The following is a 17,213-nucleotide window of genomic DNA, read 5'->3' on the forward strand; positions in this document are numbered from 1 at the left end:
TGTAGGAAAGGGGTTAAGGTGACCCTGCCAAGCCTAGCTAGGCAAAAGTTGTTTGAAAGATATTGCAGTGGAAGTGAAATAAATGACTATCTGACTTCCTTCATAACTTACACTAAATACAAGTGAGTTAAAATTCTAATTAACGGGCCCGGAGAGATGGCACGGCGGCATTTGCCTTGCAAGCAGCCGATCCAGGACCTAAGGTGGTTGGTTCGAATCCCGGTGTCTCATATGGTCCCCCGTGCCTGCCAGGAGCTATTTCTGAGCAGACAGCCAGGAGGAACCCCTGAGCACTGCCGGGTGTGGCTCAAAAACAAAAAAACAAACAAAAAAAATTTCTAATTAACATGGAAATACAGCCATCTTCATGGCAGTAAAAGCACTCAGTTCTGTTAGGTTGACCGAGTCCCATGCTATTCAGTATATGCTCATTGGTCAGAAGCACCTTTGGATGAAATACCTTTTACTTTGGTTCCTTTGAACACTATTGCTCCAGCTCAGGGTGTGGTCTTGTGCTTTCTAAAAAGACCCTGGTTTTCAGGGGGGGAAAAGCCTCTTTGAGGCTTCAGTTTTCCACCAGTGAGGTATCTGCTTCATAGGAGTGGAAGGCTTGCTGTGGAGTTCCTGAACTGCTTTTATCACTTTAACCATTTGTGGATTATTTCTTGCACTTGATGTCTGCTTCCAAACCCATGTCTCTCAAAAGCCCTGGACTTGGGGCATGAGGCCTCCACTTCACAGTTCTACCAACATCAAAATAAAAGTAATGGCAGCTAGCTGACTCTTCCCAAGCAGTCTGGTCCTGGCTGATACCTCTGTGTAAGTCCCAGAATGGCTGAGGTAGATTCTCCTTTCTGCAGTAACTACAGCCGCCCTGTGCCACACTCTGCACCTGCTGACAGAACAGCCCTACTCCTTGACTTATCCTTATCAAACTATCATTCCACCAATTTTGTTTTAGATCTATAGATCCAGGACTGCAAGCAGTCACATGGTACATCAGTATTTCATTGTAGTGTAAGCCAAGTAGTATCACAGGAAATCTGATGGAGAAATTCCATAGGAATTTACCTAGATCAGTGAGTCTAAATAGGAACACAAAAGACTTGCTAGCACAAAACAATGCCAAAATCATGTGTTATCAGGGTAGTGGGGCTTCTCCTTACAGATTACAACATGCACTCCAATTGTCTGAGTTGTGCATTCTCAGTTGCTTACTTAACATCTTTGATTCTGTTTCCCCTTCTGTGGTGTAAAATGCCATTATAGCCCCCAATTTTGTTGTGATAGTTGCCCTGTAAGACACTGGACAAGAACCATTGGGGTTAGTTCAGTTCTTGTTCAAATTTAGATTTATTTCCCACTGATAGGAATGCACCGGATAGTTTGCACGTTGAGTGTCTGATCACTACAATGTGAGACCATTAAAAAAGTACCTCTTTGTCTTAAACCTCCTCATCACGGAAGAGATTGAACCCCTTTACAAGGAGAGGAAACCGAATATCTGATAAAGTGAGCTGAAAAGCACAGGACTGAAAGGGGGGTATGAGATGGAACCAGCATATCTGCCACCAGAGTTACTCAGCAGCATTTTCCTCTCCTCCAAGCACCAGGAATTCTATTCTTGCCCTCATCTTTGTCAAGTGGAAGTATGTGATCTCGGTTTTGAGTCTTGTTCTAATTTTTGAGTGTTTGGAAAAGTTCTGAACAAGATTTTTAGAAGCAACTCATGGTATCTTGACAGAAGGAGGAGGAGAATGTGAAGAATAAGGTGGAAGAGGGGGGAAGAGGAGGAGGAGGAGGAAAAGAAGACCAAGAGGAAGCAGAAAGCACAGCAGAATGGACAATATCTCTGACTATGAGGAACCAGATGGCTCTGGTAAGGCAATGGGTGGAGAAGGGCAGTGTCCAGGGTCTGGGCTTTCAGAATGCCAAGTAGGTTTAGCTGCAGCCATGGGAACCTGAGCTTATTCAAGATAGAGGTTCAACTATCCCGGACTATGAGACTGTGGTCAGTACAGCACTGAGGGCTTTAATAGTGGGTGGAGAAGAACAGTGGTGTAGGGCCCTGCCTCCCAAAATGCCATGCCAAGGTTTAGCTTCAGCCACCAATGCCAGGTCTTCTCATTTAGAGATTTAACAGGAATCTGAGCTTGGCTAAAATAAAGGTTGAACAACCACACACTGTAAGATGGTGGTCAGGTATGGTACTGGGGGTTTCAGCCACCTGGGATGGGGCTGACAGGAAGTGTCTCTGGGGTGGGCACTTGGGACATGGGTGAGCATGAGCCTCAGCCCTGACCCTGCCCTTCCCACAGAGCACCTGCCCAGGTTTGCCTCAGACTCCTGCAGCTTCTCATCTCTCTGAGCCTTTTCCTGGGTCTTATTATTGTGCTGATCCAGGGTTGAGTTCAAGGCAACAAGGGTCCCTACTCACACTGAGCTTTCTCTCTAGGAAGCTCCTTCTCTTTATTTTTGGGGAGCTTACACATGGCAATTCTCAGGGGGTTCTCCTTGCTCTGTGCTCAGGAGTCATTCCTGGGATGCTAGAGGTCGAAGATGGGTCAGCGGCATGCAAGGCAAGTGCCCTCCATGCTGTGCTATCTTGCCAATCCTATATTTTTTTCATGCTTCCCAAAACAAGTAGGACTAGGGCTTGGAGGTCCAAAGTGTGGGTCCTGCATCCTATCTAAGAATGTTTCCCTCTTATGGATGCATGTCTGAGTACCTGTGGAAGTTGAAACTCTGGACACCCCTAGAGGTGACAGGGGCTTCTCTGTTCTTTTGTTCATCTCCAGGGCCCACCAATTCCTGCAGAGCTGTATTTGGGGGCAATCAGAAGAGTCTGAGTACAGGTGAGGATCTGGACATCACATGGTACAGTGTGTGTGGGGGGGGAGCCAGGGCTGAAGGGCCTAGAGGGAATGTAAGGAGGAAAGTGTAAGGAGGAAAGGCAGGAGAAGTAGTTAGAATTCCAAGTTGGTGAATTTCTCTGAGAGCCTCACTCTTCTCATCTGTCAAATGGGCTTTGAGGTCTCTGTGAGATTCACCAGGACATTCTCTCAGGACCTCTCTGCAAACAGATGGTGTCTAATTATTGGGTCCTTGTCTGCAGTTGGGAATTTTCAGGAACAAATGAAAGACAACCTGAATCTGTTCAGCCAAGTGCTGGCCCAGTCAAATGTCACCCTGGGTAAGTGGATGTCAAGGACAAGGCCAGGAGGAGTCACGGGGTTGATTCCAGCTTTTTTTTTTAAATGGGACATGGATTGAATGGAGCCTCACCTAGTGATGCACAGGACTGATTCCATGAATCTGTGCTCAGAGATCATTACTAGGTGGTGGTCTGAGGAACCCCTATTTGATCCCAGCAGTACAACATGGGCTATCTGTGTGTAAGGCAAATAACCCCCCACTGTACTATTACTCCAATGCTACTAACACCTACCAGAATACAGGTCTGAGGAGAGTTGAGGGTTCTGGAGTTACTCCATGGGGGGTTCCAATCTCTGAACTCATAAAGCATGCTAAGACCCAACCCAGTGACAGATGGTTTTGCAAGCAGTTTCCATCAATTTGGCGAAGTTGGAAGGCATCCGTCTCAACCAGTAAAACTCACCCTCCTGACTTGGAGGCGAATTGAGGGCAGTTCTCAGCTTCTATTGTGGATAACTGATTGCCTGACTGGGCTCCTCCCCGGTTCTTCAGCCAGATTTATCTCTTGACCCCGGCAGTCACTTCTTCTGTCCAGAAGAGTCATATCATCGCAGCCACCATGTGCTCCCTGGCCATTTTGTTCCTGCTCCTGGGGCTCTTTACCCCCACACTAGTTGAACTGGTGATGTATGTGAACTGCTACGATTTGGAGACTGGAGTTCTAAAGGAATTATTTGTGACTTCTTGACCTTAAGAGCCCTGCATACTGAATTCTCAAACCAGCACAGCTGAGGTGAAAGGTGTCATCATGGCATGGCAGTTCCCTTTTCCATTCCTGAACCAGATGGTTGTTAAGAGTGGAATTAACTGCCACATCAAAAAGGCAATGCCTACAGATACATGATATGTAACTAGCAATGAAGAATGAATACTCCTCTATAAGTGTGGTGGTGCAGTGGAAACTATTTTGGGTTGTTTTTTTTTTTGGGGGGGGGAGTCATACCTGGCGGTGCTCAGAGGTTACTTCTAGCTCTGCACTCAGAAGTCGCTGCTGGCAGGCTCAGGGGACCATATGGGATGCCAGGATTTGAACCAGGTCCATCCTTTGTTGATCGCATGCAAGGCAAACATCTTACTGCTATGCTATAGCTCCGACCCAGTGGAAACTTTTTTTTTTTTTTTGGTTTTTCGGGCCACACCCGTTTGATGCTTAGGGGTTACTCCTGGCTAAGCGCTCAGAAGTTGCCCCTGACTTGGGGGGACCATATGGGATGCCGGGGGATCGAACCGTGGTCCTTCCTTGGCTAGCACTTGCAAGGCAGACAATTTACCTCTAGCGCCACCTTGCCGGCCCCTTTTTTCCCTTTTTTTTTTTTTTTTGGCCAGTGGAAACTTTTTGATGACATAAAAACATCCTCTTTTCTGCTGGAGAATACCAGTACCTATTGAATCCTAGAGATACAAGGTACTGTTCTGTCCATGTGGAGCAAGAGAGTCTAGGTCAGGGGTCTCAAACTCAATTTACCTTCGAGCCACAGAAGGCAAAGTCGGGGTGATCCTTGAGTGCAAAGTCAGTAGTAAGCCTTGAACATTGGGGGTGTGTGACCCAAACAACTAAAACAAAACAAAACAAAACAAAAAAAGATTTCTCTAGGGCAGGGCCACAAAATGTTGTACGGAGAGCCATTTGCGGCCCATGGGCCACAATTTTGAGACCCCTGGTCTAGGTGGAAGGAGGGAAGAAAAATCAAACATAAACTAAATCATTATTGAGATCTCTGAGAAGTAGCTTGGCAGTAGAGCACTTGCCTTGCATGTAAAGAGAGCCTGGGTTCAATTCCCAGCACCTTCCAAAAAAGGGAATAGAGCCTTAAACTATATCTGTGCTATAAGATTAAATAAAAAAGGAATTTCTAAACTGCTGCTCTCTAATGCTTAACCTTCAAAAAAGCATCTAAGGCTGTTTCCTGGTAGCTCAGGTATTTGGTTACCCTTGTGATGCTCTTTGCAGAAAAACTGAGGGAATGTTAAGGAGTGAGACTGGAAGAATTCATTTAATTTTCTTAGTGTGTTTTTCTGTTGGAATAAGGAGTGTCCAGCCTGATGGGACCCAAGTGAGGCTGCTTATACCTGCTGGGTATCTATCTTGTCCAGATTTATTGACTCACACAGCAGAAGACAGGGTACAAAACATATCTATCTGTCAAGCTGGGATCCATCAAGCAACTTCTGCAACTTGCTCCTAAGGCCACCTGCTGAGGCCTTACCTTCAGTACCAGACTGTAGAATGCTGCTGACTAGCTCTTGAGGTCCAGTTGAATTAGAGGACTTCTTTGAGTCTTCTTGAGGAGAGTGGATGCATGGGTGGTGAAATATGAAGAAATGAGAGCACACACAATTGTGTGTGGAGAACATCATTTCAAGTTTAATGTCTGGGACAGGCATATAAGATGTAAATTGCTAGTCACAGGATTGAAAAAGATGCTTACAATTAGAAAGTACAGCTTAACAATAAAATAATAATAATAATAATAATAATAATAATAATAAAAATATCAGGCTAGGTTGATAAGCAGTAAGAGTTCTGAGTTACAAAGGAGAAGGTAAGTTTAACATCTCAAAACAGTTCTTAGTAAGCTAGCCTCAGATGTATAATAAGGAATTAGTGAAAAGAGGGAATTCTATTAGGTTCCTATTCTAAGGGAAATAGGTTCTATTGTATTAGAGGTCGAAATGAAGGAGAGAGCTAAGTCTACAAAAATGAAGTTCTCAATTTCTGGGAAAAGTCAATAGTCCAAAATCTGCATTCTGGCCAAACCCTTGATTCCCAGAGGCAAACAATATAAGAGCAATTTGAAGAGAGAGAACAAAATATTGTCTTTAATTTGATGCTGAAAATTATACAGGTAAAGGAATTTTAATCAAGGCTAATATTTTGCCAAATAATAATGAAGGAAATATAATGTCAGTACCATAACATGAATTTCAAAGATATCTCTATGGGATTTCTCCAACTCTCCACTCCACTCCGTATTTCCACAGTGGGCTTTTTGGTGAAATTCCATTGGGGGTAATTCGAAGCAGTTATCCATGCTATGACATTCTAGAGGGCCTTCTGTCCATCCCCATTATAGATCTGGCATAGTAAGAGATTCTGGATTGGATTTACAGACCATCACACTGAGGGTCCTGTGAATGAGTGGACAAGATCCCTCTCAATGAAAGGTGAATCCTCAGAAACTCTGGCCTGAGATGACATCAAAGAAAAAGATACCACCTCAACTCAGGGGATAACCCATTATCTGAAGAGGACAAGCAGGAAAAGCAAGATCCCACACTGATGATTCCTCAGCTTCAAATGAAAGTTCACTTCTGGACTTGGTTGAAAGAAGATTCTAGGGCCCGGAGAGATAGCACAGCGGCGTTTGCCTTGCAAGCAGCCGATCTAGGACCAAAGGTGGTTGGTTCAAATCCCAGTGTCCCATATGATTTCCCCGTGCCTGCCAGGAGCTATTTCTGAGCAGACATGCAGGAGTAACCCCTGAGCATTGGGGGGTATGACCCAAAAACAACCCACAAAAAAAGTACAGTGGGTAGGATACTGGTCTTGCACATAATCAACCCAGTTTAATCCATACGCCTGAGTTTCCAGTAATGATCTCTGAGTTTAGAGGAATCCCTAAAATGTGGGGTGTGGTGCAAAAAAAATAATAAGTCAATATTTTATAATTATTTTATTTCTCAATGATGTTATTAAACTCACTGAGGATTTATTAGGCATTGGGTGCTAGCTGAGCCTTCTGCGTTTGTGTTTAGGATCATTGAACTTGGTGGTCTTTTTCTGTGCAATTTTCCATCAAATTTGCTGTGATCCTATTGGCCTGAGAGTACTATGACATTTGGAGGTGTTGTGTGTCTAGATATTTGGCTGCATAGTCCAGGATCTTTACATCTAGAGCAATTGGTGGCTTGGCAGTTTGACAAATTGAACTGTGAAGCTGAGCCTTTTCTAAGTCATAAGGTTCTCATTGAGTGGGGTGTGGCTGCAGGCAGCTGTGCTTTAAGCAGAAAGGGGACTCTTCCCTCATCTATTCTGGGAAGGCCTCAGTATTGTCATTCAAGGACAGTCTATGTGGGAGGATACAGCAGACATCATGTTCTTTTTCACTCATCTGAATTTTTATTCTAATTTGCATTTGCCTTTCCAAAATGCAGTTTGCATTTTCAACCTTGGAATTCCTCCTCCTATGACTTGGAATTGTTTCTACATCCTTTCCCCTTTTTTCATTAATTAACCATCTGCTCCCAAGTACCTGCTCCTTCAAGTGGTGTTGGGTTTCTAACTTAGTCAATATTTTTACTCCACACTAGGGTGTGTATTGGATTGTTCCTTACTTGGTATTTTTCTCCCACCCTATGGTACAACCTGATTCTTGTCAATAAAAACAGGGGTCTGAAGAAGGCAGAGACTCATTCTTCAGTCTTGAATTCCTTGCTTGAGCACTGGATTTCCTGAACCCATTCTTGTACCTCTTCACTGTGTGGATTATTTCCTGCGTCAACGTTTGCTTCCAGGCCTGTGTCTCACCAGACCCTTATAACTTCCATAGACTCTACTAACAGATGCTCCATTGACAATTGAACACAGGGGGCCGGAGAGATATCACAGAGGTAGGGCATTTGCCTTGCACACAGCCGACCCAGGACAGATAGTGGTTCAAATCCCAAGTGGTCCCCCGAGCCTGCCAGGAGGATTTCTGAGAGCAGAGCTAGGTGTAACCCCTGAGCGCTGCTGGGCATGACCTAAAAACAAAATAAAGTTGGTTGGTTGCATGCAAGGCAAATGCTCTACCATTATTCCATATCTCTGGATTCTGTTTCTTTTTCTCTCTTTTTCTCTTTCTTTGTTTTCTATTTATTATTTGTTTGTTTGTTTTTTTTTGTTGCTGTTGTTTTTGGTTTTTCGGGCCATACCAGTTTGATGCTCAGGGGTTACTCCTGGCTAAGCGCTCAGAAATTGCCCCTGGCTTGGGTGGACCATAAGGGACGCCGGACGCCAGGGGATCGAACCGCTGTCCTTCCTTGGCTAGCGCTTGCAAGGCAGACGCCTTACCTTTAGCGCCACCTCGCTGGCCCCTATTTTTTATTTCTTTCTTTCTTTTTTTTTGTTTTTCTCTTTATTTCTTTCTTTGCTTTCTTTCTTTCTTTGCTTGCTTTCTTTCTTTCTCTCTCTCTTTCTCTCTCTTTCTTTCTTTCTTTCTTTCTTAACATCAGCAGTGCTCAAAACTTATTTCTGCCACTTTGTTCAGGGATCACTCTTGAAAGGGCCCAGGGGACTGTATGTGGTGCAGGTGATTGAACCTTGCTCTACTGTATGCAAGGAAAATCCCTACTACCAGAGATACAATATCACTTTATATCACCTACCCACTTTAAAAACTTATTATTGTCTTAGCATAGTTTATACATGAGGTCAAGATTATGCTTTTGGTATAGAAGTTTGGAGCAACCTAAGCAACCTTCACACCACCAGAGGGTAATTTTTTTTCTTTCCTTTCCTTTTCTTCTTCTCCTTTTTTTTTTTTTTTTTACCACCAGACTGCATCCTCTCCCTCTACAATCATCAATGGCCAAAGGCAGTCGCAAAAGCGACACCTAGGGCCGGCTTCACACACTCAGGAGAGGACACTCTGACTCTTCCTCGTGGCTTTGGATGCTCTGAGTCCCAGGGGTCCTCAAACTTTTTAAACAGGGGGCCAGTTCACTGTCCCTCAGACCATTGGAGGGTCTGACTATAGTAAAAACAAAACTTATGAACAAATTCTTATGCACACTGCATAGATCTTATTTTGCAATGAAGAAACAAAGAGATACAAATACAATATGTGGCCTGTGGGCCATAGTTTGAGGACCACTGCATCAGAGAAACTTCTCTAGTTACATACTATAGAAATGATCCCTGAAAGTATAGTCTTGTCTTTTTTTTTTGGTTTAATGCACCAGGTAGAGGTTAGGATTGCTCCTAGCTTTATCCTTAGGGATCATTCATGGCAGAGCTTGAGGACCATAGAGAATGTCAAGATAGAACTTAGTTCACACATGTTCACCTTAACCCCTGGACTATCTCTCCAGACCTTGAGTTTGGTATTTTTAAGGAGAGACCACATCTAGTGGTTTAACTCTTGCTCTGAACTCAGTGGACACACCTGAAGAGATTAAGAAGAATAATAGGGGTCCAGAGAGATTGCACAGTGGTGTTTGCCTTGTAAGCAGCTGATCCAGGACCTAAGGTGGTTGGTTCGAATCCCGGTGTCCCATATGGTCCCCCGTGCTTGTTAGGAGCTATTTCTGAGCAGACAGCCAGGAGTAACCCCTGAGCACCGCCAGGTGTGGGCCAAAAACAAAAAAAAAAAAAAAAAACAAAGAAGAAGAAGAATAGGATCCATCAGGTCGAATCTTGGCTGGTCATTTGCAAGGCAAGAGCCTTTTCTACTTTATTATTGCTCTTTCTCTCTCTGTTTTGGTTTTGGGGCCACACCTGGTGATGATCAGGGGTTACTCTTGACTCTGCATTCAACTATGACTTCAAGAGATGCACATGGTGTCTATGTGATGCCAGGGAGCAAATCCTGTTGGCTGTGTGTAAGACAGTGCTCTGCCCACTGTAATACCTCTCCAGAACATATTTCATTTTGGTGTTCTATTGATTTTTCTGAGTTCAGTACTAACACCTGACTCTGTCTATGCTGTCTATGCCCAGAGTGACTCATGGCAGGGATCAGGGGACCATTAGGGTATAGAGGATCAAACACATGTTGGTTGCACACAAGGCAAATGCTTCACCATTATCCCATAGCTCTGGATTCTTGAATTTGGTTTGTAAACAGAACGAATGATCTGCCTGATTGGGAAAGTCAATATTGAGCCCAACAGGTAGGACATTGAATCAGCCTCCACTTAGTGATGTTAAAAAAGTTCTGGGGATCTTCCTCTATGAGGCTGCATTATGAGGGAAAGGTATATTCTGAAGGTGAACTGTTTGTTAAAGTGTTAGGGTCTGAGACTAAGTCTCAGACTAAGACTATATGTTAGGAACCGCCCAACTGGCACTGAGAATCAAAGATCACCTCTGATCATGTAAAATGCAAAAGGGAATGTATTTGTCTAGCTGGACTCTGGTCTGCTGAAAAGACTAGGACCCCAGGTGAACCTAACAAGCAGTTCATATAGGGTTAATAGACTTTAGCAGGCTAAGCATTTCATTGGTTAATACAGTTTTTGTTTTTGTTTTTGTGTCACACCTGGCAGTGCTCAGGGGTTACTCGTGACTCTGCGCTCAGAAATCACTCCTGGCACACACACATGGCCACCATATGGGATGCCGGAAATCGAAACAGGGTGTGTCCTGTGTTGGCCGAGTGCAAGGCAAATACCCTACTGCTGTGCTATCACTCCAGCCCCAATACAAACAATACAAATACAAACTACCACAGTATACATGATTGGGTCTCATATCTTACAGTCATAACTCCTGCACCCACACACACACACCCACACTTATCTGGTCTGAAACTGTTAGGGCTGAAAAACAGAATGGCCTTTAAAACAAGGAGTCCTTGACCACTCTAAGGTCAAAGCTGACATCACTCTAAGGTACAAGATGATATCTCATGTTCTTAAAGTTGGCTCGAGAAAGCAAGGGGAGCATCTGAGAAGGGGAGGGGTAAGGGGTGAGTGAACTTTCAAACTACTACAGGCTTATTGTTCATTAAGGTTCGTTATAGCTTCAGGGCCTGGGGTCTAACAGGATCAGAAAACCTGGAGGTGGAAGGAGTGTTTTTTCCCACATGCAAAGCTCAGCAAGGAAACAGGTTTCTCAGAGGAACTGAATTTTCAGAAGTCTTTAGGGCACCTAGAGAGAATGTTGTCCATTGATCCCAGGAGAAAGGTCAATAACGTGGTAGAAATCAAACAACAACAAAAAAAAATTTGTTGTTTTTGGGCCACACAAGGCTGCACTTCATGAATGCATTAGTGTCTAAGCTTTAGTACACTCTTTCAAGCAGAAACTTGTGTTAACGTCTAGTGAAACTCTCAGTGAATCTGTAGAAAAGGGGGTCAAGATGATTCTTCGAGGCCCAGCTAAGCAGAAGATGTTTGTGTGATATTGCAGTGGAAGTGAAGTGAATGATAAGCTAATCTCTTGCATAACTTAGATTAAATCTAAATGGGTTAAAATTCTAATTAACATGGAGGTACAGCCATCTTCCCAGCAGTAAAAGGGCCCAGTTCCTCTACTAACCTCCAAATGAAAATAACAGCAGCTGACTCTTCCTAGGCAATGTGGTCCAGACTGATCCCTCTGTGAAATTCTCAGAAACAGCTCAGCTTCTTGACTTAAATGTATGAAACTACCAATTCGCCATATTTGTTTTAAATATACAGACTCAGGACCGCAAGCAATCACATGACATATCTACATTTCATAGTAGTGTAAATCCAGTAGTATCACGGAAAATCTGCTGGAGAAAGTTCCTTAGGAATCTACCAAGATCAGTGAGTCTAAACAGGAACATAAAAGGCTCGCCTAACACCAACCATAGCCCAATAAATCTTAGACACTGCCTTGAGTAACACCATAGAGAGATAGAACAATTATTTCAAAAGGACCTTTTGGATCTAAGTTATGATAATTCCGTTTTTGCGTTTGAGCTGTAAAAACCATATTAAATTAATTGGTTTGTGTGACTTCACCCCGAATTTACGTGGAACTACCTGCAAGACCCATCCATTTCTGGGAGGTGTCTTGGGTGGATATTACGTGTATCTTTACCTGCAAGACCCCGTCTATTCCTGGGAGGGGTCTTGGGAAGGTTAGATAAGGCCTTTGAGCCAGGGGATTAAGGTCTTTGCCAGCATGGAGAGGTAAGAGGGTGGGGGCAGAATGCCAGGTCACACCCTAGGGTAGGGCACAATCACCGATCAGGGTAGGGTCAGTAACATAATAATCCCCTAAAATATTTACATACACAACAGGTTTGTGTCTATAAAAAATACAACAAGGATGATGGTAGGAGATTGGGGATACTGGTGAAGGAAGGTCACATTGGTGGTAGGATTGGTGTTAGAACACTGAATGCCTGACACGACTGTAATGTGAATAACTTAGTAAATCTGGTGTTATAATAATTTTACATATGCGTAGATTATGTGCTATCACAGTATTGGGGCTCCTCCTGACAGATTACAACTCACACTCCCACAATGTAGATGCTGTGCATTCTCAGTCACTTACTTAACATCTCTAAATCGGTTTTGTCTTCTGTGACGTAGAAAAATCCCATTATTTTCCCCACTTTTGTTGTGATAATTACCAGTTTTAGACCCCAGAAAAAAACCGTTGAGGTGACTTCAGTGCTTGGTCAAATCTGGATTTATTTCCCACTAATAGGGGTGCACTGAAAAGTATTTATCCAAGTATCTTATCAGTGACAATATGAGATTGTGACAAGCTTCTCTCTGTCTTAAACCTCCTCATCATAGCGAGAGACCAAGTCACTTTATGGGCAGAGGAAACTGAGTATCTGATAAAAGTAAGCTGAGAGCACAAGACTGAAAAGGGGGGTACAGGCTGGGACCAGCATATCTGCCATTAGAGTTATTCAGCAGCATTTCCCTCTCCCCCAAACACCAGAATTTCTCTCTCATCCTTGTGTTTGGAGAGTGGATGTAGGTGACTTCCACCTTGCTTCTTGTTCTTCTCCCTGTGTGTGTGGACAAGGTCAGGACCAAAATTCCAGAGGCAACTTCTGGGATCTAAAAACAGAGTCAAGACAGAAGGAAAAGGAGGAAGAGGAGAAAGAAGACCAAGAGAAAAGCAGCAGGGAGCACAGTAGGATGGACAATATTTCTGACTATGAGGAACCAGATGACTCTGGTATGACAGTGGGTGGAGAAGGGCAAGGCCAAGGGTCCTGGCTCCCAGAATGCCAAGCCCAGGCTTAGCTGCAGCCATTGCTGCCTTGTTTTCCCATTTAGAGAAGTTCTACGGGAACCTGAGCTTAGCTGAGAAGGAGGTCGAACAACCCCAGACCGTGAGAAAGTGGTCAGGTATGGCACTGGGGGCTTTAGCAGCCACCTTAGGAAGGGGGTGGATGGGAGGCATACCTGGCCTGGGCTCCAGGACACTGGTGGGCAGGAGCCTCAGCCCTGCCCCTGCCACTTATGCAGAGCGCTGTCCCCGACTCAGCCTCAGTCTCCTGCAGCTTCTTGTCTCTCTTATCCTCTTCATTCTCCTGGTGAACATCCTGGTTCAGAGTGAGTGCAAGGGGCCATGGGCTTGGAGTTGGGACTTCCTTGGGGTTTCCTCCCTTAGATGCTGTATGCTCTCTTTCTCCCCCAGATGAGTAGGGCTTGGGCTTTGTATCCCCCTAATGTGTGATGTTGTACCCCCTTCACACCCTCTCTGAGCCCATTTCCCTCTCTGTGGGTGCAGCTTAGCATCCCTGCGAGACCTGAAAGTCAAGCACTGTTTGGGGAGCCCATAAAGGGGCCTTTTCGGTCCCATTGTTTGTTAGTCTCCAGGATCCACCCATCTCTGCAGGACCAGACTGCAGAGTTTCCAACAGTACCGAGCCTGGCGGTGGGACTAGAATCAGAACTAGAAGACTCAGGATCCAGTATGGAAGAAGGTGGAGTCTGCAGTATTGTGGGAAATGCACAGCTCTGAGTGAAGGGAAGGGAGGGGAGTGGGGGGACTGGAGCCCCAAATTAGGTCTCTGGGGGGGAATGACTCCATGAGCCTCACTCTTCTCATCTGTCAAATGAATTTTGCACTCTCTGTGAGAACCAACAAAATATTTCCCCGTGTCCTCTCTGCCACAATCGGTGCCTAATCATTGCATTCTTGCCTGTAGCTGAGACATCTCAGAAGCCGGACCTGGTGAACATAGATTGGATCCATCACCAACAGACCCCAACGAATGTCACCCTGGGTATGTCTGAGTGAGGCCCAGGGTCAATTGGGACCCATGCAAGTGGGACAGAGTGAAGGGGGACATTTCCTATCTTCCAAGCTGCAGGCCTGTCTGTGGAGGTTGATGCTGGCTGGTACCAGTCCATCAGGGTTCTCTCTCTCTCTGAACTGGGATCCAGCTCAGGGGAGCAGGGGGAATCCCCAGATTTGATCTTCCTCTTGCTCCTCTTCAGGAGTGTTCTGTCATCCATGCCCCTGGATTTGGACAGAATTCCAAGGAAGCTGCTACTTGCTCTTTCGGTCCAAGAGCAACTGGAATGATGCTCTTTCTGCCTGCCAGCATGTAAATGCCCTGCTAGTGGTCATCAACAGCGAGGCTGAGGAGGTGTGACAATTTGGGCCTGAGCTTAGATTTTCAGTTCCTCTCTGCCCCCCTCTTCTACATGGGGAACTGGGGAGTGGGGAACATGCAATGAAGGAAGGCAACCTGGAGGAGAAGGAGGCAGTGTGCTCCTGAGAAGGGATAGTCCCATGAGAAATCAAGTAGGAAGATTGGCTCCATGTTTGTTTTGTTTTTGGCTTTGGGGGGGGAGGGCACACCTGGAGGTGCTTAGGGATTACGCCTGGATTTGTGCTCAGGAATCACTCCTGGTAGACTCGGGGGACCCTATGGGATGCTGGGAATCAAACCGAATTGGCCACATACAAGTCAAATGCTCTCCCCACTGTGCTATTGTTTGGGCCCCAGAATCTTCCTTCTGATTCCCTTATCCACCCCCATTCAGAAATTCCTCCAGTCTTGGAAAGTCAGAGATAAAAAACACACGTGGATTGGCCTCAGCGACCATCTCCATGAGGGGTCCTGGAGATGGGTGGACGACACCCCCCTTCAACTCAGGTGACTCCCCCCCCACTGGCTTGGGAGGGAGAGTGAGACAGGAGGAGCCAAATGAGGGAACCCACTATTCAGGTTTACTGAGGAGAGTGTCCTATTTTCACACTCAAGAGGTGCATAGGGGGCCGGAGAGATAGCATGAAGGTGGTGCGTTTGCCTTGCATGCAGGATGGTGGCTCGAATCCTGGCAGTCCATATGGTCCCCTGAGCCTGCCAGGAGCGATTTCTGAGCATAAAGCCAGGAGGAACCCCTGAGCACTGCCGGGTGTGACCCAAAAACCAAAAAAAAAATAAAATAAAAAGAGGTGCTTTGGCCAAGTCTCTATTGTGGTTCAGTGGTCCTCATCTTGGGGAATCACTGAATAGCCACACCCAACAGTGCTCAGGAGCTTCAGACTCTGCATTCAGGGTTCACTAGTGGTCTCAGAGATACCAGGGATCAAATTCTGGTTTGCCTCATGCAAGTTCAGTGCCCTTCCTGCTACCACAATCCCAAGCATTGTACTATTTTGTTTTGTTTTGTTTTTTTTGGGCCACATCCGGTGACGCTCAGGGGTTACTCCTGGCTATGAGCTCAGAAATCGGTCCTGGCTTGAAGGACCAGATGGGACACTGGAGATCGAACCAAGGTCGTTTCTGAATTGACCATGTCAAGGCAAATGCCCTACCGCTATGTTATCACTCTGGCCCCCCAAGCAATGTATATTTTGACTCTGGTATCATTTGGCTCACATGTGAGAATATGCCTGCTTGGGAGTCTCTTCTCTGTCTCCAGTTGGGATTTGGCATGACATCTCCAGCTGTAGGCGGTCCTCGTCTGCCAGCTGGGTAAAGTGGGCTGTGGGTTGGGGGTGCTCTAAGCCAGAGAAAAAGACTCATATCTCCATTGTCATTCACAGCTTCTGGAGAGCAGAAGGATCCAACAGCACCTATGATGAAAACTGTGTGGAACTGTATGATGATGGCTGGAACAATAATCTGTGTAGCGCACTAAGAATGTGGATCTGTGAGAAGCCCTCAACTCTTTGTCCCAAACACTAATGACTGTACACCCCACCCCATCTCCCAGCTTAATCAAAAGGTCCAGTGCTGCCCACAGCTTTCCTGACCCTCAATTTGAACGTTGGGGATCCCAAGACTTCCTTTTCCATTTTGTTTGTTTGTTTGTTTTGCTTTGGGGTCATACCTGGCTATTCCCAGACCTTACTCCTGGCTTTGAGCTCAGGGTTTATTTCTGATGATGCTTGAGGGACCATATGGGGGACCAGGAGTCAAATTTGAGTCATCCATATGCAAGGAAAGCACCTTCTCGGCTCTTTCTCTGCCCCCTCCAAAAGTTCCTGGGAGCCTCTCACCTCCATATCCCATCCTTACACTGCCTTGACAGCTCCTCACTTCTACTGATGGCCTCTGTACCCCTCAGCACCCCATATGATATCCTTTTTTTGTTTGTTTGTTTGTTTTTTTTTGGGCCACACCTGTTTGACACTCAGGGGTTACTCCTGGCTATGTGCTCAGAAATCGCCCCTGGCTTGGGGGGGACCATATGGGACGCCGGGGGATCGAACCGCAGTCCTTCCTTGGCTAGCGCTTGCAAGGCAGACACCTTACCTCCAGCGCCACCTACCCGGCCCCATATGATATCCTTAATAAATTCACAAATCAAATTCTGTGTGAGAGTCATTTACATACTTCTGCCATAACTTCAACTGTTCATGTTTAGGAATACATTTGTTTTTCTGTGCTGTTGTTTTTGTTTGTTTGAAGAACCAAAGCCAGCCGTGTTCAGGGATTATTCCTGATTTTGTGCTCATGAATCACTCTGGCAGTCCTCAGGTGATCCTCTGGGATGCTGGAGATTGAACCCAGGTCTGTCATGTGCAAGGCAAGCCCCTAACTGCTGTGCTATTGCTCTGGCTCCAGAGCTAGTAATATATTTTATATTTGCTAGGCAATTGTCTTGCTCCCATGTTTTTCTCTACTTGCATGTAGCTTTTTTCTTTATTTAGAGTCAACTAGCCATTTTTATGGTAAATGCAACTGTGAACATAAATGTCTGTATGGCACACATCCATCATGCTTGCATGAATTTATCTATCCATCTGTCCATCCACAAGTCAATTCATCCATATACTCAATCAGCCAGCCACCCATCCATCTAACCAACAATACATACTACATATATCC

At 45.3% G+C, this 17,213-nt stretch overlaps 2 protein-coding genes and 2 pseudogenes across 2 annotated transcripts in view; 2 read left to right on the forward strand and 2 right to left on the reverse strand.

Annotated features, from left to right (window-relative positions):
* LOC126030076 (CD209 antigen-like) overlaps window positions 1-16,067 on the forward strand; it is a 67,438-nt gene extending 51,371 nt beyond the window's left edge. The window contains exons 12-19 of the mRNA XM_049788276.1: window positions 2,799-2,855; window positions 3,116-3,193; window positions 13,195-13,266; window positions 13,387-13,473; window positions 14,073-14,150; window positions 14,365-14,516; window positions 14,917-15,029; window positions 15,926-16,067. Coding sequence (XP_049644233.1) covers window positions 2,799-2,855; window positions 3,116-3,193; window positions 13,195-13,266; window positions 13,387-13,473; window positions 14,073-14,150; window positions 14,365-14,516; window positions 14,917-15,029; window positions 15,926-16,067 — 779 coding nt within the window. The remainder of the gene's footprint in view (window positions 1-2,798; window positions 2,856-3,115; window positions 3,194-13,194; window positions 13,267-13,386; window positions 13,474-14,072; window positions 14,151-14,364; window positions 14,517-14,916; window positions 15,030-15,925) is intronic.
* LOC126031177 (CD209 antigen-like protein C) overlaps window positions 1-17,213 on the forward strand; it is a 228,640-nt gene that overhangs the window by 75,562 nt on the left and 135,865 nt on the right. The window lies entirely within an intron of this gene.
* On the reverse strand, window positions 8,747-8,920 carry LOC126031516 (uncharacterized; annotated as a pseudogene).
* LOC126031519 (uncharacterized) lies at window positions 9,035-9,131 on the reverse strand (annotated as a pseudogene).

This window comes from Suncus etruscus, chromosome 15, assembly GCF_024139225.1.
Source record: "Suncus etruscus isolate mSunEtr1 chromosome 15, mSunEtr1.pri.cur, whole genome shotgun sequence".
In the NCBI taxonomy this organism is placed as follows: Eukaryota; Metazoa; Chordata; class Mammalia; order Eulipotyphla; family Soricidae; genus Suncus; species Suncus etruscus.